Genomic DNA, 22,491 nt, shown 5'->3' with positions numbered 1-22,491 from the left:
CCTCGAGCCTCTCGCAAACCATTTTTTTTTCTTATTCCGCATGAGAAAATTGAATAGCTTTTCAATAAGGCATCGAATGAAATTCCATTACTTATTTAGTACCCCAAAAGAGAGGGGGGTCCTCTGAGTTCCTCTACGGAAAGTTGCGAGTCTGGAAAAAGAAAAGAAAATGTTTTCGTCATGTTGAACACATCGCACAAGTTTGCAATAACAAGTTCCCCCCTCCAGCTTTCAGCGGATCGTCTTTTCTCGTTTTCTTTTGAAAAGGTATTTACGTATACATTTTATCCCGCCTCCCCATTGCATTTTCAAACCGGAATGGCAAATGATTACGTCGTGGAGTTTGGGGGCTGCTGCCACCGCCTGGCACTTCTTTTGCCGCCCCTTTGCTCTTTATTTGTTATTGATGAATTGAAAGTGGTGCGCGAGCGATAGGAGATGACGATGGACGTGGCGGAACTCTCGTCGGGCGGCCGGCAGGATATAACAACCAGCACCAGTTCAGCACCAGTTCAGCAGAGTGTCGAGTTTGGAAGACGCGTGAAAGTAACTTTTCGTGTCGCCGGGACCTCTGCTCTTCTCGCTGTGTTGGTCGCTGAAAGGGAATAATAATTTAAAGGGGGCCTATACACGCTTGGCTGCACGCTCGATTTCCTCTTCGTCTCCGCTTTTCCAGTCTGAAATGAAATAGGAAAATATAAAAAAAAGACCGTTCTATACATCTACCACTCAAACTCTGGAGGAATAATTCCGTCGGCTCTCTTGTGTGTGCGTTCCCTTTTCGGTGGAAGATAATCCGCCAGACGATTGCGCGTTTCGTCCGTGATGACATCCAAGTTTTTTCTTTTATTCCGGCGGGGCTTATTCGACGTCGTGGGCAACGCGGTGGCCCGCGAATTTTGAACGTTTGGGGGGGACAAGTTTTGACAGTCTAGAAAAAAAAATAAAAACCCCCGTCCGAGTTGGGAGAATGTTGTGTGTGTGTCTAAGCTATTTAGAAATAAAAGAAAAAAGGAGAAAATGAAGAGAAAGAGAAAAGCGGGGCGAGTTTTGGCGGTGCTGGGGGCTGCTCCTGGGCTGCTGTCGGTGGGCGGACTGTCGGGGTAGAAATATCTAAGAAAGATGATGGAGGCTTTTACGGTCGTGCGCCGGGAATAATCGTGAAAAGGATCGATGGTCTCTATGCCATATATTATTATTATACATCTCTCTCTCTCTCTCTAACGCCCGGCTTCTTCTTGACTTTTGCTTATCGGCAGACACAAACCCTTATGCTTTATTTATATATATACAACTTAGACTATGTGTTATGTGTGTGTATAGATGTCTTTGATGGCTATCGCTCTCTACTAGTCTATCGTAAAATACACGCATAAATGTTTAGTGCGCACTGACAGAGAGAGAAAGAGCTAGGGCCAGATAATAATAAGGAAAAGTCCTAAAATAAAAATAAAATAAAAATGGGAAAAGAAAATTTTTTGATGGAACGGAATATGATGACGACCCCATGTAGGTGTTGTTCATCCCTCGACTGTTGATGGGTTCGATATGACGCTGCACACATATTTCTCTTCTTTTTCTTCTTCTGGTGCTGATGGCTCCTGTCCTGTTGCCCTCCCATGTTGTGATGCCCGTGTGTGTGTATATGTACACTGTTCCTATTTATACACGACAAGTAAAATATAAATAAAAGTACTGCATGTGTATGCCCTGCAACACTCCGGGTTGGCCATGTAGCACCACCAGCAGCACTTTCCATTCAAAAAAGAAAAACCTTTTTAAACGAGATCTCTCGTCGGTCCTTCCTTTTAAAAAACATTTTGAAATTGATACAAGAGAGAAATAAGGAGCGCGGGAGAGTTTTCTTATTTCTTGCAGCTGTCGGTGGGTGGTCCAACAGCTCGTTCTCTTCTCCAGATCCTCATCCTTTTGTACGGAAATATCATGAAATAAAAAAATTCCTTGGGAGGATCTTTTGGAGATGAACATCTCACCAACAGAAGAGCAGCTACCCAGCGTCGGCGGCACGTTATTATTGTGGATTTTAACACTTTTTTAAAAAATATAGAAGGAGCTAGGCCTACATTTATATATAGAGCTCTTCTCTGCTGGCTTTTGTTCACGAGTTTCCTCCTCTTGTTATCGATTGGGCCGCCGAGACGGAAAAAAAAGGAAAAACGGGACGACCTGAGGTATCAATATGGAAAAAGAGGGGCCTGTACATATATCTACAGAGTAGAGAGTAGACAAAAGAGTTTGTGCATGTGTGCCGGCCCACCAGCAGCATGTAAATCAAAGTGACTCCTGATGTGTCTTTTGTGTTGGGTTGGCCCCAGCTATTGGCTTATTGTGTGAGCAGGTCTCTCTCTCAGCTGTGTCTAAACTTACTTTTCCTTTCTTTCTTTTAGTCGTTGTTGTTTTTATTTCCGTCTGCATCATACAACAAATAAAACCTGAAGAGAAAAAGGGAAAATGATGGGACTTTGATGATCCGACCCTAGCCCGACTGGGCATCACGCTACACGGTGATTTAACGATGGATTAATATTAGCTGGACAGTAGTGATGATAGAACAGTAAATAAAAAAAGCAATTGAAATGCAGAGCCGCACCCAATGGCCAGTCGAACAAGAGAAAAAGTCGTAAAAGTCCCCGAGCTCGACATATTATGTTTTTTATCCATATTTTTCTTTTTGAAAAAAAACAACAGGGTGGCAGCGCGGCTAAAATAAATAAGAGGATACACAATAGCCTTTTAACAAAGAAAGGTAAGAAATATATCAAGACGTGCTCGGCGTGTGTGTAGGGTTCCCCCTTCCCCCCAGCAGGGCGTTGACAATAATGTGGAGGACGTGAACGGAATAGATCGATTCAATTCTCATCCATAGAGAGAAAGAGAAAGACTTTGCTATATTTACGCTGGGAGTTTTTTTTTTAAGACTCTGTATAGAGAGGAGCAGCGCTATATAGACCGTACAACAGCATACTATATAGGATAGACTCTCTCTCTATCCTATGATATTCATTTCTCCTTTAAGGGAAACGTGATCGTGCGTGACTGAATAAGGAAACAAAACCGAATGGGAGAGAAAGAACGCGCGGCCAGCACGGAATACAAAAAAAGGGCCGTCTCTTCTCTACAGCGGACCTTTTTTTCCCGGCGAAAATAAGAGAGACCGCATCGATATTAAATATGTATTCTATATGGAAAAGCTTAATGAAATTTTTTTTCCCCCACCGCTATTATTTATGTCTGGCTGCCGCCTCGTTAGAATAACAGAATTGCACCTAGATGGCCTATAATTCTATCCCGAAAGGCGAATATTTCGAAAAGAACACGCAGCGCAGTGCAGAAATACATAAGTGGACCACAAATTTCACTTGACGACCAATAACCATCACTTTAAAGTATTAATAACCAATTTTGAAAAAAAAAATATTACTTTTAAAAATATCTTTTCTTCTAAATTAATTAGTCGACAATTTTTTTTGACGGTCGACGATAAAACCGGAAATAATATTTATCGTGAGTGCTGGTTTCCGTTATTTGGTGTAAGTGCCTCCGGCAGGGGAAAAGAAAAATAAAAAAAAATCTTTTTATGATTTTTTCCTTTTTCTCCAAGAGTTGCTCGTAACTTTGGTATGGCGACAGTAGAACTCCAAAGACAGAAGAACTCCTTTTTTAAATATTATTAAAAATACCACTGAATTTACAATTTTTTGGGGGGTTCTATTGTCGCGTAGTCGAGTTCTATTGTCGGGCACAGGAGTTCTATTGTCGGGTATTTCTAATAATATTTAAAAAGGGAGTTCTTACGTCTTTGGAGTTCTACTGTCGCATACAATTCTTGGTGATTTAAAAATTATTTAAGATATTGGGGTTCTATTGTCGGTGGAGTTCGGTGGATGTTCTACTGCCAGCAACCCGTAGCCTTTTACTATCGAGCGCCAGAGATATATTATTATTCTTTTTTTTTTTCTTATATATTTTTTTGCGCTGCTGGTCAGCTGGTTTGTACGTCGAGAGCCCATCATTTCCTTGTTGATGACGGCGGCAGTCTACACTACTATAGTTCGCCTGCAGCCGCTTTCCCGCGTGATTGAAGCACATATATATCCCAGAGCTATACTACCAGACGCCAGATCGTCTCTATGCCATTCGGGGCCCCTTAGACAAATGACAATAAGTCGTCGTATAATACCCGGGCGGTCCATATCAGCCTTCCTTAACAAGTGCCCATTAGGGTTCTTTTCTTATATATACAGAGACTCTACTATCTTGTATGAGAGAAAGTTTTTTCTTCTGTGGTCAGCTCCTGCGGGATGGGCAGTTAGACTTACACACACACGGCTCATCCTACTGCCCAAGAAAAAAAAAGGGAAAAAGAATATACTAAGGGCCAGCAGATATAATAAAAACCAATAAAAGCCTCTCTGATTCTCTTGAGTCGCCATCCGTTTCTTTCTAATCTCCTTTGGCTGGTTAGTCGCGTTATACTCACCAGCAGCTCTATATCTCTACATTTCGCCGAATGCCACTTATTATATCTATAGCCTTCGTCGGCCACCAGCCGGAAGGGTCAAAAAGTTTATTTTTGTTTTTTTTTTAACATTTGGTATCAAAAGAGACGCTCGTCACCGGGCGACTATAAAGGGAATAAGACGCAGAGTGAGAATATAGAGCTGTACTGCTGGGCAAATGGAACAAGTAGCAGCAGAGCATTGCTAGTGTCAAAAGAGAGTTGAGATTATATACTCGGTGCAGAGAAGAATAAAACCCGAGAGCCCAAAAACGTGTCATCATAACCTCATTATCGCCACTGTGCAGCAGGAGCGGAGTGAGCGCGAGCGTTCGGGATTCAAAGTCGTCGCGTTCGCGTCACGCAGGGAATTCTCTCCGCCCTGGACGCGCGGAAAATGGGGATGGAGGAGGAGGAGACAATTCCATAAAAGCGGAGGAGCAGCAGCAACACTTTGATGATGATGGGGAGCGACTGATCGCATCTAGTTTTTGGTTGGCTGATTAGGTTTTAGCCGGGGCTTCCACAGTTCTTTACCACGCTCCTTGAGCACGTTCCACTTGCTTTACCGCCCCGTGTTGTAGATTAACACATAACCCAGCCAGACTAGCTCGCAAAGTAGATAACATTCGCTACGAAATCCATCGCCTCCCGCAGAAAACCACAGGGCAGCAGCATCAGCAGACGAAGCGACTAATAAAGAAAATAATTACAAATCTGGGCCCACCCCAAAGTGGAGAGATAAAGCTCAGCTGATTCATCCCAAAGAGCCGAGCCATCGAATGTTAGTCTGTGTGTGTGTGTGTCTATACGGTGTATACATGGCTGCTTTTTACGTGTGTAAAAAGACTCGGTTTACAGCAAATAGATCCTGGACTTGTACAGTAGCCGAGCGGAAACTAACGATATCCGGTCGGCACGCATGGCCGGCCGATACACATTTGCGCCAAAAAAAGGAGAAAAATATAGAACCGTTCAAATGTCTTTTTCTTTTTCTTTTTCTACTCGACCCAGAAAAAGAAACCGAGTGGGAGGGCTGACGTGTTTCGACCTTTCCGTTCCACCCAGCAGAGTACACACAAAGCAGAAGAAGAAAAAAAGGAAGTTTGGCTGGAAATAGATTTGGAATCTCTCTCTCTCTCTCTTATTCCATCTATGCACTCCCCCGCAACTTTCCATTTTTTCTTTTCTTTTTTAACACAAGGCATAGCTCCTTGAGCTCCTAACTACCGAGTGTTGGCCAAGAAAAATCATTCGTTAAGACATAGTTTTTCTCTTTAGGAAAGAAAGAAAATAGTTGTAGAGCAGCAGAAGCTAGAGCGGCCTGCTGCTGCACGTCTGCTGATTACACTTGTCTACAGCGCCAGCTGGTGGAACACGCTGACAGATGCCAACTTCAACAAATCCTTAATCAAAGAGCCAGAACGGGAAAAAAGAGAACGGAACGAGCTCGAAGAAGAAGGAGTGAAAACGGCAGCTCAGCAGCAACCCAGAAGGGGATCAAGATGATGGAGCACACTTCTACACAACACACGGCCCTTGATATACAGCACACACACTGTACGTGTACACACTTGCACATGAAAGCAGAGCTAGAGAGAAGAGATCTCTCAGAGTATTGTATTAATAATAATAATAAGTGGGTGGGTGGGGGATCTGAGTAGTTAGTAGTAGTAGTGGTACTAACACGCAATTAAACGTCCTCCATCTGGGAGCCGTCTCTTCTCCGAGTTTGATATCATCCGTCAAATGAGTATAGGATGGGCGGGCTAGAGGGGGGGGGGGGGGGTTAGTTCGATCGACATGTGTTTTCCCGCGGGATTGCCGCAACGAGCCGCAATCGGAGAAGACGGATTGAAACTCGAAAAAGGGGAACAGCAGCAAATTGAATCAAAGGCATAAAGTAAGATGGACGAGGATCGAGTGTATTGTTACTTTTTTTTTCTTCTTTTTTTGTTTGGTTTTTATTTGATTTCGCCAGAAATAAGAGACCGTGGGGTGTGGGCGTGACAAAATCCAATAGAGAATCCCTCCACCCCACATGCACCAATCCCGACCCTTTTTTATTCCCCCCCAACACATGAACCCTCCCCGAAAAAACAAAAATCAAAATAAAGTCAAAATAAAAAAAACCTGCATGTTTAGCTGCTACAACGAGATTCAAAACAATTTGAATAGTACCGAGAGAGCACATATTGTCGACGAAAATGATTCCCATTAAAAACCAATGGAAAATGAAGAGAGAGAGGAGAGAGAGGAAAAACAACATAACTCAATCGACGTAGTAGAGAACATTGAAAAAATATAGTCACCGAAAAACACGCAACTTGGCGAAGAGAAGAAAAACGAGAGAGAGAAGAGAAGAAAGAAGACAAAAGACACGACGACACAGGCACGAGAAATATATAAGGAACGCAAAAACACATTGAGGGCAAGACTGCAACATGAGATGGTGGGGGGGTTAGGAGAGAGTCCAAGAGATTGTTTTTTTCGTGAAAATTCTCTTTTTTAGTTGGTTTGGTTGGTTGTTTTAGTCAATATCAATTTTTGATGTTTTTGTTCATGAGAGGTAGAAAATAATCATTTCCAAAATATAAACGCATCGTTGGAGGATAATAATAATAATAAAAGACAAATAATTCCCGAATTAAAAAAAAATTAAAAATCACGAAATTAATTGAAAAAAGTTAAAATGAATCGGTCAAATCCGTTGAAGATGAAGACCAGCTTCCTGCCTTGACTGTCGTATAGTTTAGTAGAGGGTTCTAACATTCACTCGCGTTTGACATTTGTGGTACGCATCGAAAACGATCACGTTCTTTGTTAAAAAAAAATTCACGCGGATACTGAGAAATGGAAATGGAGTAACGCTAATTGAAAAAATAAATCGAAATGAGACGGAGAAATAAAACATCGTGATTCATGGAGGGAGATGGGAAAGGAAGGGGGGAAATAAACGACGTGATGGAGGTTGGACTTGGGTGTGGCAAGTTCGTCATTCTAATAATAAAGAACGTCCCGCTAGTACTAAAAGAAGCGGAAAGATAGAGAGCCTGGGTTATTTGACGATTTTTTGCATTGCCATTTTGGTTGTGCAGTTCAAATTTTTCATTTCTTTTCTATGTTTTTTAAAGAAATAAAATAAAAGGAGGAGGAGAAGAGTGAAATTTGTTTGTTTCGTTTCGCGTGTCGTTACAAAATGGAGCAGCCCCAGCAGCAAGTTTGGGGGTAGTCGGGCGCGTAGACTTTGTGCTCGTAGCCGTAGAGGAAGAATTTACCCGTCCGTCTTTTCCAAGTGTAGTGAACCTCAGTGACGGGCACCATTCTGACTTGTTGTCTCTGTCCGTCCGCCCGGAAGAATAGAAAATTTTAAAATTCCAAATTCCTATAAAATGTGGTAAATTGGAAGGGTGGGAAAGTTAAGAGTCACCTGAGCGAGAATTCTCTGATCGGGCCACTGGCGGTTGTGGTTGAGGACGAGCTGGGCCGAGGCCAAGTTGATGGTCGGGTCGGCGAATGTGTTGAGCGGCGGGATGCGGGGCCCCTCCTCCTCGTAGACGACCTGGCCCGACACTTGGCGGATGAGATCTTCGGGCAGCGACGAGCATTTGGCCACAATGTGCTCAGACGTGTTGGCCTTCCACGTGATGGTCAAACTAATGTAGCACCGGATTTGACCGTAACTGTCGCACGGCGGGCAGGCCACCCGACCCTTGGCGTTGCACTTCAAGCAATCCTTTAGACAACCACCCAGAAAAACAAAAACAAATTGCAATTGAATTGACTGCGTGAGATCTCAATCGCTTCAACGTTTGCGCTAACGACAACGAAAAGAAAAGTTTAGGGAGTTGCGGATGCACGCGGGCAAAGCTCGTTCCGTCAAGCAACTCTTGCTCTATTGATTACGTCTTTCACCCAACCACCCAACCACCCACCAACCACCCAGCAGACGAGCAGCTCACGACTCTCATTTTTATTTATATTTCGGGGGAAAAAGATTGCAGCGGTGGTGGTTCCCCCCCCCCCCCCCCCCCTCGAGTCAAAACGATGCACACAAGATTTCATTGCGAGCCACTACAAAGGCGAATGTATATCTCGTTTAGCGGGTCCCGCGTGTGCAAATCGGGAAGGGAGAGAAAAAAAAAGAAAAAAAAAAACAAGTTTGCAACGTCCGGGAAATGAAAAGAAGAAGAAGAAGGAGAGTTGAAAAGCTAACGAGTCGGAGGAAATGGCAAGGAATCCATCCCAGTTCCCAGTTCCCAGCGTACATACGTACACCACCACCACCACCACATAGTACCAGCAGCTATAGAGCTAGGAAGGAGTGAGTAATGGGTTAGTAGTAATAGCACCGCCGCTACTGCTGCTGCTACCGGGGGCCACCGGCTACAACACGTAAAGCGAACGGGGGTCCCGCTGTTTAGATTTTTTTCCCCTCGTTATTTTACGGGGAAAAAAAACTCTCTCGGGAAACCGTTCACGCAGAAGAAGAAGAAAAAAAATCCCCGGTGCAGACCTGCACCGCGCTGGATCGACTCGACTGTAAGAGGGAAGAACGGAGGCGGCCGAAAAGCCCTACTACACACGTATATACACACACACACACACACACACGTTTATATATTTAGCATTGAAAAGATCAATATTGACCGCTGGCCCCCAGAAAGGTTAGCAGAGAGGCATAACGGGGCGAGAGTGGGAGACTGACTAGTAATAACAGGAGCCGGGGATGACGACGGGTCTATGTGTATGTTTTTCGTCAGCTGGATTATGGCGCACACACGAAAAAAACGGCCGCGTGATTTTTGTTGGGGTTGGTAGCCCCCTCAGGCAATCATAAGGAGGCAAGTCTCGACCGTGAGAGCGGTGGACCCGCAACTACCACCGGGCAAATACCTACCAAATTCCGCTCCTGGAATGTTCTCTCTATTGTTTATATACACAGGAGAAGTGAAAAGAAAAATTCGAGCAAGTAGAAGGAGTAGAAGGAGGAGCTTGGGCAAGTTATTTCTATTTTACCTGACGTCCTCTGCCGTGAGTGGATGACTGGCAAAAGAAGCAGCGCTCCTTGTTCCCGGCGGAATCGGATCCCCATCCGTCGCCGTGGCAACTCAGACACCTCGTCTATAGTGACACACAAAACACAAAAGAAAAAAAAACAAATGACATGAGAGAGAAACGGGATACATCTAAAAAGGAAAAAAAAGAGAAAAAGAAAAAAGGAAGATTTTCGGTCGGGAGCAAATACAAATGTAAATGGAGTGGAACAGGAACAAGAAGGTGGGCGGGGCGAACCCTTGTTTTCCCTCTCCACTTACCCATCCCTTGCCGTGGCACTCTTGGCAGAGGAGGCTCCCGGCACCGCGACATCGGTGACATGTTTTGACGGAGGCCGTGTGCGGCACTTGGAGCACCTTCATTTCGCTGCGGAAGAGATCCGACGGATCGGCTGGGATGTCCCACGGGCGAGGGGCGGGACCGCAACGGGGACCATCAATTTCCCCGCCGCCGTGCGGCATGAAAGCCCACGACGTCTCCCGCTTCTCCGTAAACGTTTGGATTTCGTACTAGAACAACAACACCAAATGTTGATTTAAAATTGTTCAAATTTCCCGCCAATTTTTTAAAAAGTCGTTTTTTTTTTTACGTGAAAAGCGGAAGAGGACAGGATTTTGCCGATGGACATGTGACGGGCAGCTGATCGACCCCAACAGCAATGCTCCGTCACCAAGCCGAGAAGGGCGTTGCGGGCGTCGACTTCGCTGACGGGCGGAATTTCGGCGATCGTGAGACGGGACGGACTCGTCGCTTCGCCCCCACCACCACCACCGTCAGACTGTTGTTGTTGTTGTTGTAGCTCCTTCTTCTCAGCATCTCCTTGCGACTTGTGCTGCTCCAGTTGCAGCTGCTGATCCTCTTCCCATTCGGACAAACTCGGCGGAGGAGGAATGCACACTATCCGGACCCGGCCGGCCAATAAACACAAGTTCAGGAAATGAGTCGAATCAAAACAAGAGAAGCTCTCCCAGCACGGTCGAATGGTAAGCCCATCAAATCCTGGGGCTGAATTCCCCAATCAAATCCCCAACCCAGCGGCCAACATTCAATTGAAATGGGTAAATTGCTAATTACCGGCGTCAAAGGACGTCGTCTCGTATCCGTAAACTTGATCCATGTGGTCCAACGGAGGAGCTGACGGAGTGACGTCATCTTCTTGAACGCCTCCGGAATGTCCTGCGAATGTCCCAATCGATAACACAACAACAACATAAATCAAATCCGTAGTTAATTACTTGACTGCACGTACAACATTATAAATCACATCACGGGGGGACTGAGAAAACATCAAATCAACACTCGGATGTTGTTGCGTCTGGGTCTATCATCATAAATCAAGACGACACACATCGCCAAACAGGTTATAGTCTAATATTATTTGATTAAATTATCCAAAGGCTTTGAAAACCATTAAATTAAATTGTAGAGTAAAAAAAAAAAAGGGAGGGAGGTGGGAAGGGTTTGCCAATTACGCCATAGCGTGGCCGTCGATGGTCTACGTCTCATATGATTGTGACGATTTTTGTGACTGGATGATGGAAGGTGCTCGACGCCCTTTGATGTTTTTCACGGCCCCCTCTTTATTATTATTATTATTATTTGTTTTTTTCTTTTCTTCCACCCGACGTTAGATTTTGTTTGCACACAATAACACTGTCACCTCGGCCGCCGCCGGTTATTTTTTCTGACGCCAGCAAACGAAAAAATGTTTCCCCCACTGACGGACAGTCGAGTGAGGAGGGTGAAACAAAAGATTCGAGAGAGACACACGACAAAGAGGTAACGAACCAATCGTCAGTCGAAGCGTGACTGAGACGTGAAAGTGGAACGAAGCCAGAGAACGAGACGAAGAAAATTTCAAACAAAAAAAAAAAAAAAAAAACAAAAAAAGGAAGAAAGTAAGACAGTTGACTGGAAACTTCTTCTTCTTCTTCTGGAACAAAGTTAAAACAAGAAAAAAGAAAAATCGACGTCTATCGGGACGCTTTTAGAGCCGGCAGATGCCAGCGCCATCTGACCGAGACCCGGACACCACAAAATCGAAACCCCCCGACCGGTTCCATCCATCGGTGCGGAATCATCGGTCAAATAATATTACGCATCGTAATAAAAAGATATGCTATATAAAATATATAAGTCTAAAAAGTAACAAAATATGGAAATGGACGAGTCGATTGCAAATGAAAACATAACACACAAGGGCCGTCGGATACACTCGACCACCACCACCACCACCGCGGCGAAAATTTGTACAGTCAGTCAGTTCCGCTTCCGTCAAGTGGATCGGCAGGGCTACCACTTCTCCTTGGCACACACCAAGTTTTTTACATAAACCCCTGTGTATGTGTGCCTACCGCAAAAGAAAAAAAAAAGATTTATTCAAATTCGGAATAGATGGTGATGAAATGCAAACGACGTGAAGGCGACTGGCCCGTGAAGGCCATCGCCATTTTTTTTTATCCGGATGAGAAAACGCATCCGGATGAAAACGAAACAAAACAAGAAGCTTGAACCGAAAAATACACACACACAGTGTGTGTGTATGTGCTTTAGATCTAGTCTATAGTCTTTGAAAAAAAGAATCCAAAGTTGCTTCCATGATAGATAGATACTGGATAGATAATACACAATCATGGCGGGGGAGGGCGGAAGCGCTCAAGCGGAAGCACCAATAGGCATCGATTGAGCATCGATTTTGTGTTGGGGAGGAAAAGTAAGTCCGGGAAGAAGAGAAGAGAAGAGAAAAAAAGATTCAGAGAGTTTTCGGTTGAACGGAGGAAGCCGGGCGATGAAATGGATGCAAGTCGATTCCTCAAAGTCGTCTGGAAGATGACAGACGTGAAAGACACAGGTCTCAAGCAAGTCAAAAAGAAGAAGAAACAACAAGGAGAAGAAGAAGAAGAAAAAAAAAACGAAAAGATTTCGCGACGGAGACGAATGAATCCGATTGGAGCACTCTGCCCTCTCTACTACTCCATCATTTGTTTTCGTTGGTTCGTTCGTTCGTGTGCTATACACCGGTCTCCGAAGCGCTTTGACTCACTCCCAAGTTACACACTTTTTTATTTTTATTCTTATTTTTATTTCTTTTTCTGCTCTGTTTGTTCATCGCCCCGCTCTGGGCGGCGCACACAGGACAAAACCTAACAATAAATGGATTTCGACTTTACCCGACTCACGCAACGACGTCGTCGACAAACAAGACGATCGGGACGAGGGACTAGTTTTGATTGAATAATCTAGCCTGTATCCTTGTCGACAATTCGATGCCATCGGCAATCAGGATCGCCCGGCAAAGAGAGAGAGATATTGTTCAAAATAACAATTGAAAATACAACAAAAAAGAAGGAAGAAGAAGAAGAAGAAAAAGAAAACGGAAATGGACGCGACTCAGCAGTTGGGCGACAATGCAAGACAAACAAGAGACGCTTCGATTGTGTCACCCACACAACCGAGAAGTGGCGAAAAGAGGCAAGAGAAAGTATCCGCCATTTTGAATGCGATTTCAAACGGGCCAAAAATACAAATAAAAAGAAGACGAAGAAAGACAAGCTGAGAAAATGCAATCTGGACTAGAATGGGATCCGATGGGTGAAATGCAATTGAATAATACTCGGAAGAAAAGAAGTGGGCCGAACAAAAGAGTCTTCTTTTAAATAAAATATATGAAAAAAAAAGAGGGAAATTCAAACAAGAAAAGGGTGTCGGCACAAATGCGGTCCATCGATATCTTAAGGTCCCAACTTCCTTTCATGTTATTAAACAGAGAAAAGGATAAAGAAGAAAAAGAAATGAATATAACGTGTACTCTATTCTAGTATAGTGCCATCACTTGGCATTTCCAAGAGAGCATAATAATAATGTCATTGCCCCCCGCGATCGGCACACAGCAAGTCTTGAGATACAACTGGGAAATCCATCACCGTCTTCCACAATGTCTCCTACGCTGGCTGCGATATACATGTACAGCACACAAGTCAGATATCTTTTTGTATTATTATTCTTCTATTTTTTCTTGTCCCGATGATTCCACACATCTTCTTCCGAGCTACTGGAAAGAGATACACAACTCCCAATCTCCCAATTCAATCAGTCAAGAAAGTGAAGCGCTGCTGCTGCTCTTAGAGTCTGAGCTTCAATGTCTTGATCTGCTAGGAGCTAAAGAAAAGGAATCTAATGTGCGTGTGTGTGTACCAGCGAGAGCTACTAGACTGGGAAGGAGCGCATCGATTGATGTTTTTTTTCCCCCCAATCTTTCTGCCGATCCTCGACGACGACGGCGTCTTCTCATCGTCATAATAATAGCGACGCTACTTATACCTCACGTAATCCTCAAATGAGAAAGTAGGAAATAGAACGGCAGGCTGGATCGTGTTGCCAGATGATGGGGCGAAAGAAAAATGAATCCTTACGACAAACACTACTACTACTACACACAGTGTGTGTGGGTATAGTAGGGCACAGCCAGCGATGCATCAATACAACAAGAAGAAAAATGAATCTTCAAAAAGGGGGGGCTAGCGCCAAAAAGGAAATACGCCATATCAGATCTATAAAAACCGGTAGTCTGTGTGAATATCTAAATATACGTAGACCAGCAGAGAGAAGACCAGCAAAATAAGCCCCCGGGTGAGGCAAAAAGAAAAACCGTCCGGAAACGGAGCAAACAAACAAACAAACAAATGTGTGTCTGTATAAGAGAAATAAATAAGTCGACTATACCGCGCATAATCATATCGTAAAAAAGAAAGAAGAAGACTACTATCCGTGTTACATATCGAAACAGCAGCAGCAGCAGCAGAACGGAGAAAAAAGAATGTGTGAGATAATATAATGGCAAAAGGAAAGCCAGTTGGCCAAAAACTGATATGTACACACTATATAGTAGTAGCCATCTTGAATGCAATCAGGAACAACTCTGAAGGGGGGAGGGACGGGTGTAGCTGTGAGAAGAAAATGGAAAAATCTAACAAGAGAAGTGTGTGTCAGTGAGGGGGTTGTACACTCTCTCGACTCGAAACCGTGTGTACGTAGTGAACTAACTGACCCAGTGGTCCTATTTACGCCCAGCGCCTTCCAGCGTGCACAAGACGTCGAAAGAAAAAGAAAGGGATCCCGCGGGAATGTTGATGAAAGGGATAACGGTAAGGATGCGGCTAACGCAGAGGATTGTCCTCTAGACAGTTCATTGAACAACAACCGAGAGATCCCGAAGAAAAGATGTAATACTCTTCTCCGACTGTGTGTGTGTGTGTGTGTTCTGCCGACTCGGCAGACTTGAACGAGGAAAAACCAAACAACAAAAAATATAATATAACAAGGAGACGGGCGCACACACAAAAATAGACAATAGGCTATATACGGTGGCCGACAAAGAAACGAAAAAGATCTGGGGAAGAAAGAAACATTCGCCAATTCTTGGTAGGGCTAACCTACCATATAAAAATGATATCCAGCAGTTGTTATTCGTATCAAAAGTTCCCGCAAACTTATTTGACAATTGATGACGCTCTCCCACGACATTTTGATTCGTGGCATTTCCTATCGAACCCTGTGAACTCGACGCGTAAACCGCGAAATATTTGGGTACGTGAATAATAGCGAAATCTAAATGAAATCGAGAAGAGAAGAAAAAGAAAAAGATTTGTTTTGGAAAAGTTCCACGAATGACGCCCATATATATGATCCTATACTATACAGGGCGAATCTTTTCTTATATGTGCGGGGTTGTTGTTTCCATCTTCTTCCGTCCACGATTGGCTCCCCCCCGTTAAACCCCCCCCTCCTCATTGAGCGATCCGTTGGTCGAAAATGCGGGAGCGATGCATCCCGGTGGTAGATAGACACACACACACAGAGACACGCTCTTTGGTCGGTCGAAAGAAGAAGATCGACCGGTCCCGCAGGCAAGCAGCGGCAGTCACGGCGACAAGATGGAACTGCCAATGACTTGGAACCCGCCTACAATCTTCCCTTTTATCTTGTCGCTTTCTTTCTTTCACTCCCAATTGTTTTCCTTTTTCTCTTTTTTCTCTTTTTCTTTTCTTTTTTTTTTGTGTTGTACGCGGGACTCTTCTCTATACGCCGATCCATCCCAGCGTCCATCTTCTTTCTCTCCTTGTTCCGGAGTCAGAGACACACATCCGGATGTAGAGCTCGAACAAAGGACACACAGCAGAGAGAGAGACTCGCGCAAGCAATCGTCTTGTGTAACCAACCCAATTCGCTCCAATAAAAACAACAATCCTTTACGGACGTAACCTGGAAATGTTGACGAGATTCTTTGGCCGACTGACCAACAACAAAAAATAAAATCAAATAAAAGTTAGAAACGAGGGGGCCAGTGTCCTCGAGGATTCATCACGGGATCCATTCCGACGGGAATGTCATAACGTTGAGTTATCGTGGCACTAGAGAAAACTACGGGCTGACAGAGACACACATTCTCGTTCAGTTACCCCCCACAGGTAAAATGTGAGAGATGGGCCAACTGGGAACTATAAATACCATCCAATCAGACCATTAATCAAAACTGCAAAGCATTCAGCCGAGCGGTGGAGGAAGAGAAAAAAGCAACGAAATGGAAACGCAAGCGGATCGCTCCGTAAAGAAAAGGGAAAAAATAAATAAGGATCTGATATGAGAAGCTTTTCCGTCAGCGGAAAATACTATCCATCAAATGAAATAGAAGAAAAAGGAACTGGACGACGACGTGTACGACACAGTCCGGCATTCAACATTTCCACCCCATTGTGTTTGCTGAGGGGCCTATCTCTCCCAATGTCTCAAACACAATCCCGCCGATTCCTGCGTGATATTGTCCAGGACAATCAAGGAACTTTTTTCCCTCCCGATTCATTCATAAAGCGTAATGGAACGAGACGCGTCGCCCCTTTCCATTTATTTTCCTTCTTTGTTCTTTTCCTTCCCATTTGAAACATTTCGGAACCTGACCAAAACTGAAACAATTTCCCGCAATCGATTTGATTAAATTATATATTGAAATGAACGCGCTCGATAGGGCGACCTACATTTTCCCCTCGTAGAATGAGAGCAATAATCAAAGCCTTAACGTCCTCGACAGTTGAAAATTAAAATAAAAAGTACCGACGACATTAACTAGGAGAAAAAAAGAAGAAAACGGGCACGTCTAGCTCTGGCGTTGCGTCACCTCCTTGCATGTTGAATCTCTGGTTGTTGGTGGTTTTTCTGCGGGATTCACTCCGCTGTCGACATGTCGTCGTCGAGAGAGAGAGAGACGTGCGGATCCGTTTGGCAGACAAGGAGCTGCGACTAATCACCTCAGTCTAATCGAGGGTGAAGGCCGTTGCGGCCTACTACGTTAAGTCTCCGTGACGAGCGCTTGTCAAGTCTCTTTTTTTTTCCTTCTTCTTCCTTCCACTTTTAGTTCTCTCCTCTAGTCGCCAATTCGCCATAAAAGCCATCTCTACTATCTCGTCTTTTCTTTTTTATCTCCCGACAACTTCTTCCCCCCTTTTTTTTGTGTGCTCCTAGCTCTACTCCTCCCTCCCAGCAGCAACGGATTTCTTGGCTTCCAGCCCGTTGGCTACTTCCAAATGACCAGAAACAGGACGACGTACGACGACTACTGTTGGTAGCTACACTACGTGGGGCTCCCGTAGTCAAAAGAGTATTTTTTTCCTCCTTCTTTGTCCAACTCACAGTGTGTTCCAACACCACCACCACAACCAGCCGGCGGATTTCATCGTTTTTCTTCTCCAATAGATTTTCGGTACGAAAGCCCCCCACCCAAAAGTTAATGAGGAAATTGAAACCGAGAAAAGATCCTAGCTAGGAGCAGACAAAGTCAATGACACAGTATGTAGCTTGGTCTTCTCTATTCCATTAATAATCTACAGAGAAATGGTGAATGAAAGTGAACTTGCATCCGGTTGACATTTCCGAAAAGAGTAAGACGCACACGGGCTCCTAATAGTCCTTAGCTCCTGGCCTCCATTATCTACGCCAGGGATGCACACCCCGTAGAATCGAGAGAGAGAGAGAGAGAGCGGGCGGGCGTCCGCTTTCAAAAGCCAATTAACCTTCTACACGTTTACCACGTCTGCTGTTGCCAGCCTGCCAGTCGGCGGCAGCGGCGGCGGCCGGATGCATTCTTGCTTCTCTTTGCCTTTGGCTCGCAAGTGTGTCTCAATGATTCAAGCAGCCAACCCACGACAGCCAGCTAGAGAGAGAGAATTAAGGAGCCCGACCCAGTCTCTGCATGTGTTGGTGCCAGTCACGTCGAGACTCTCCTTCCTTCTTTTCCTTTTTGGCAAAGTCACATGACATGTTCGTCAAAATTTTAAATGGGCACCGCCTTTTTTCCTATCTAATCCAGCGCAGGCTCCTAACTAGGGAGATGAATGTGTGCGAGCAATTCGTTCAACAACAAGAAAAAGTCTACCGGCCCCTATTTTTTAAGGGTGGAAAAAGGATAAATAATGACAAAGACGGGATAGAAAGTTGAAATAATAATAACTACTAGACTCGGGTTCGTGCCGGCTTTAGTGAGTGTGTGTGTGTGTGTGTGGATCGAGTGTGTGGGTGCTTCTTTGCCACCGACTGTCTCCCTAGAAGAAGGAAAAGAGGAGGACGACGAGCCGTCAACAACGGCAGACACGAAAGGCAAACAAGGCGCTTGGCGGATTCATCGGAGCAGAAGGGAAAGAGTGATGGATACACACGAAAGCGTCTTTCGGAGATAGAAACAACACAGACAACGAGACAACCTCCCCCCTCCTGGAAGAAAAAAAAAAATAGATAGAGATATACTATGCGATGTGCTTCGTTCCCTTCAAAGGCAAGAGATCGACAAGCAGAAGAAGAAGAAGAAGAAGGTGAAATGGTATCGATCGTTCCTTTTTGCTCAATCCAACCGTGAGTACGCCTGGAAATCAAGCCGCCAATCCGTCATTTCGGCCTTTCCTGAATTAACCCATCTCTCTTTCTCTCTCTCTCTCTTCCATTAAGGACAAAATAAAAAAGGAAACGCTGTAGATTAAACAAACCTTGGATAATACAAAAGCGGTCGGAGATGTCGAATAGAATAAGAAAACCACTCGACTCGATTGAATTCCCGCGCCGGGCCGAGTCAAGAGACAACCACTCCAATCCTTCACGGATATAAAAAAAAAAAATGTTTCCGACCGCAAAGAAAAGAAAAATCGCCCCCCGTTTCTAGCTGGCCAGGTGACAATGACACACACACACACGGAAAGATAGCGAAGAATATGAAAAGAGATGACAGAAAACGACATCAAGAGTTGACATCGAAAATGTTTGCGCCACATAAGTTTGTTCTCTCTCGCTCCCTCTTTTTGTTGTTGTTGTTGTTCGGAAAGGGGAGGATTTTTCTTTTTCTCTTTTTTGCAACTTACTCTTACCGCCGCTCGGCATTTCCCATGGCACGTCGCCGGAATTTAATTCTCGCAGTCGTGGACTGAATCCATTGTGACCACCTCGTCGCGTTTTCTGGTGTTTCTTGACTTGAGCCCGTAGTCGCCGCGACGCTGTTATCCGAGACTTGACCATTTTTGCGGGATTTGATGGTCCAGACAAGTTGAGGCACACAAAATGACAGTGGCGGGAAATTTGAATAATTTGTTTGTTTGTTTTTTTTGGTACGAAAATTGGATTTTTTGGTTCTTTTGGGTTATTTGGTCCAAACGTTAAGTACGTGACGACGAAACCGGAACAGAGGTCAAACCACCGTGGATCAAACCACACTGTGGACTGATCCGCACAGGCACTCACAGGTGGTAGATCCCCTCCTTATTTTCTCCTGGCTTTTCCCCCTTTTCTCTTGGCGCAGCGCACACAGGCGTCCCACTCACGCAGACGGTAAACCCCCCACCACCACCACTACCCCCTCCACCAGCTCCTCTTCAATCCACTCCCCCCCCTCCCCACCTCCTCACACACACACTCACGGTCGGTTCCTTGTGTTTTCTTTTCTTTCTTGTGTTTGAAAAATAAAAGGAGGGAAATCTTTTCCTCCGCTTTTGGTGGGCCCCGGGCGGCGAATCTTCGCCGAAGAACTGGCTCACATCTTCTCTGGCCCTTCCAACGTGCCGCAGGATCGTCGCGTGAATGTCATGAAAAGCGGCCCTGAACGAAGGAGGAGCCACTGGCTGCAAGGGTCAACCTCTCAGCCTTGCAATTGGCTGACAATGGCCTCCTTCTCCTTCTCCCTCCTTCCCTATATGTACTATATACTAGACTACTACTACTACCATTATTATATATATACTATACTATTCCGATCCGCCGCTTTGAGCAAAGAGATCCATTTTCGTTCCCCCCTCTCTCCTTCCCTTTTTTTTTCCCCGTCGTTCTCTTTTCTTCCGGATTCGATCCTCATCGATAAGATATCCAGGCCAATTTTTTCTCTCTTTTGTGTCGCCATTCGATTGAGATCCTCCCCGGAGCAAAAAAATAATAATAATAAAAAAAGGGGAACGAAGTAAAATGGATTTCTTTTGAAATCCTTTTTACTTTACTTTTTTTTTTTAAACGGGGGACAGCAAAGGTGGGTAGTACGGTTGCTTCAGTGTGATACGCAAATAGAAACAGAAGGCTATCACCTTACACCGTATATGCATGGCCGTGGCGGCAGCAGACACACACAATAACAGCGTGAGAAGAGTTAACTTTAGATGTAGTTACAACAACGAAACGGGTCGAACGTGGGGGCCCCGGTAATGAATACGCAAGCGCTTCCGAGTTCGACTGACTGACTGACTGGGCAAGAGGAGGAAAAGACAAAGCAACAAGAAGAAATAGGCTACACACACACACAGACACGGAGAGAACAGAGAGGAAAGAGAAAAAAGTGAACGACCCAAAAAAAGCGCTCGAGCGGCAATAATCAATGATGGGGAAAGAGGAGATGAGATTTACTGTACTTGATGTCCGTGACAAGCTGCTCTTTCTCCTTGACGTCGACCGGAGACGAGATCTTGTTCCGCTCATTTAAATCGGTTACACTAAATCAAATCCACAACTGGCCAATAAAAGGGAACTCCCGAAAAAAACTAACAATAGACTTTTTTTTTTAAAATCCGAAATTGGAAAGGGGAGGAGGAGGGGACGTCGGTCCAGCACAGGATCTGAAGACTAACTAGCTGGGCGACAACCAGGCCGTTTTCTTCCTGCTCGTCGTCGTCGCCATTTGAAATTCGCCTCCCAACCCAGCCCGCCCTTCACAAGCCACCCATTTTCAAGCAACTTGATCTTCGTCCAGACCGACCTTCACGGCGAATGAGCCCGATTTAACTGGGCGAAAACTCACAGAGTTCTATCCTCCCTTGTAACTCCGCCAAGTCTTTCATCGGGCCAGGTCTCCACCCGCTCGCAACCCCCCTGCTGACTGACTGCACCATCAAAGACTAGAGTCTAAAAGACTCAATTTTTGTTTTGTTTTGGTGGGGGGGATGGTTGTTTTCTTTCACACAAATGAAGAAAACAAAAAGGTGGAAATATGTGAGACGCATGACACTCACTTAAGTAGTGGCTGGATTCCCTGTACTGCAATGGAATGGTTCCGGTTGTGAAGTTGGGAGCACTCGGACTGAATTCATCATATTCTTCTAGGTCCACAGTTTCCGGTGCCAGGTAAGGCTTCTTCCGTCCCATATGCTTGGATGACTTCATCTTCTTGCCAGACGATGAGCCAAAAATATGCAGAAAAAAGATATAGATTAGAAAGGTGAGAGCAACGAGTTAGCGAGAGGTGACCAGTCAACACCCAAGATAGATCTACGGCAAACAACTGGTTCTTGTTTGAGTTGGCACTTGAAAGTGGTCAGCCTCACGATAGTCAGAAACACAAGGGGGCTGCTACTTCATCTATCACAACAGGAATGCTCTTCGTTGCTGCTGAGAAGATTGGAGTGCCTCTCCTGGAACACGTCTCTTAAAATTTTACACCCATGCTTGACCAGCTGAAGATGGATCATAACAAGCGCCGAAACGAAAAGGCGAGAGAAATTGAAAGGAAAGACATGTCGCCGTCGTCTGTACGTTATTGATCCGCATCCCAGTGGATTAGACTAGCAGCTACCAGCAGTAAATGCACGACCCCACAACTGACAGGCTCTGGAACAATGCCCACTGCATCCTTCACGCCATACAAACTACTTGGCCTTTTAGAATTGAAATAGACACCAAGCGTGACCGTGAAAACAAGAAATGAAACTATTTCAAATACCTTGACATCGGGAAGTGAACCTAGGGGAGTATAAATAAAGTTCCCCCTTCAAAAGAAAACAACAAGACCACCAGAGCCCCACTGCACGACAGACGTCAACCACCTTTTTGCATTTCCCCCAACAAATGCGGCCATCTAGCGTCGGAATAACTCAAGAGTTTCCCAAGAGGATAAACGCACCTCATCTTATCCGTTTACCTACTACTTCATCTAGCGCACACTTCACAAAAGAATAACCTGTTGGAACTTCGTCACGTTCGCCTCATTTTGTATTCTTATCGCTCGCTGTTGGTATTCATTCCTTGTTGCTCTCCAACAAAAAAGTTGTTGGATTGACTGGAACGCGAGAAGAATGACGACTATCGACTAGCTCGCCTACGGAGCTAATTGTTTAATTGGACTCGTTCCATTTCTTAACTACTTCCGACTAGTATTATAAATGAACTAAATAAGATATCTCGTTATTTTTTAAACAATCACCACTATCTTTTCTGAATGTTTATACTGAAATTCCATCAGCAGTTCTTCAAGTGTTATTCAGTTATTTAACTTTTATACAGATGGAGGAATCCCCATAATAGATAAGCAATACTTGAAGTGACTTTTTTTTCCCTGTTGCACCAATTATTGAAGTGAGATTATATCGTGATCGAAAATATCGAGGAAAATATGTTTTATTGTTTCT

The 22,491-nt window shown here is 44.6% G+C and overlaps 1 protein-coding gene across 7 annotated transcripts; it reads right to left on the bottom strand.

Annotated features, from left to right (window-relative positions):
- Positions 1 to 6,423: 6,423 nt before the first annotated feature.
- On the bottom strand, positions 6,424 to 22,140 carry LOC124193198 (protein SSUH2 homolog). Of its 7 annotated transcripts, none has more exons than XM_046586909.1 (8): positions 21,807 to 22,140; positions 21,100 to 21,250; positions 10,652 to 10,753; positions 10,167 to 10,474; positions 9,838 to 10,086; positions 9,539 to 9,643; positions 7,950 to 8,255; positions 6,424 to 7,858 (listed from the first exon to the last, which is right to left on the bottom strand). In XM_046586909.1, exons 2-8 carry the CDS (start codon positions 21,248 to 21,250, stop codon positions 7,712 to 7,714), a joined length of 1,368 nt encoding a protein of 455 aa, XP_046442865.1. In that variant the 5' UTR covers positions 21,807 to 22,140; the 3' UTR covers positions 6,424 to 7,711. The 7 variants fall into 7 exon arrangements, with proteins under 7 accessions (XP_046442865.1, XP_046442863.1, XP_046442864.1 ...); XM_046586907.1 differs by having other exon boundaries at positions 21,100 to 21,253; positions 21,807 to 21,932; XM_046586908.1 differs by having other exon boundaries at positions 21,100 to 21,741; positions 21,807 to 21,931.
- Between the last annotated feature and the right edge of the window lie 351 nt (positions 22,141 to 22,491).

The sequence above is a fragment of the Daphnia pulex genome, chromosome 4 (assembly GCF_021134715.1).
Source record: "Daphnia pulex isolate KAP4 chromosome 4, ASM2113471v1".
Classification (NCBI taxonomy): Eukaryota; Metazoa; Arthropoda; class Branchiopoda; order Diplostraca; family Daphniidae; genus Daphnia; species Daphnia pulex.
Note: the sequence above shows the minus strand (reverse complement) of the source record. Positions and strands in the feature narration are given on the sequence as shown.

Bases quoted from the DNA above. Each gene is read 5' to 3' on its own strand.
- LOC124193198 (XM_046586906.1), bottom strand. From the start codon at position 19,129: ATGGTCAAGTCTCGGATAACAGCGTCGCGGCGACTACGGGCTCAAGTC. The intron at 10,087-10,166 runs GTAAAAAAAAAA...TTGTTGTTCTAG, and splicing joins TGTCCTCTTCCGCTTTTCAC to TACGAAATCCAAACGTTTAC. The intron at 9,644-9,837 runs GTAAGTGGAGAG...GTGTCACTATAG, and splicing joins AGTGCCACGGCAAGGGATGG to ACGAGGTGTCTGAGTTGCCA.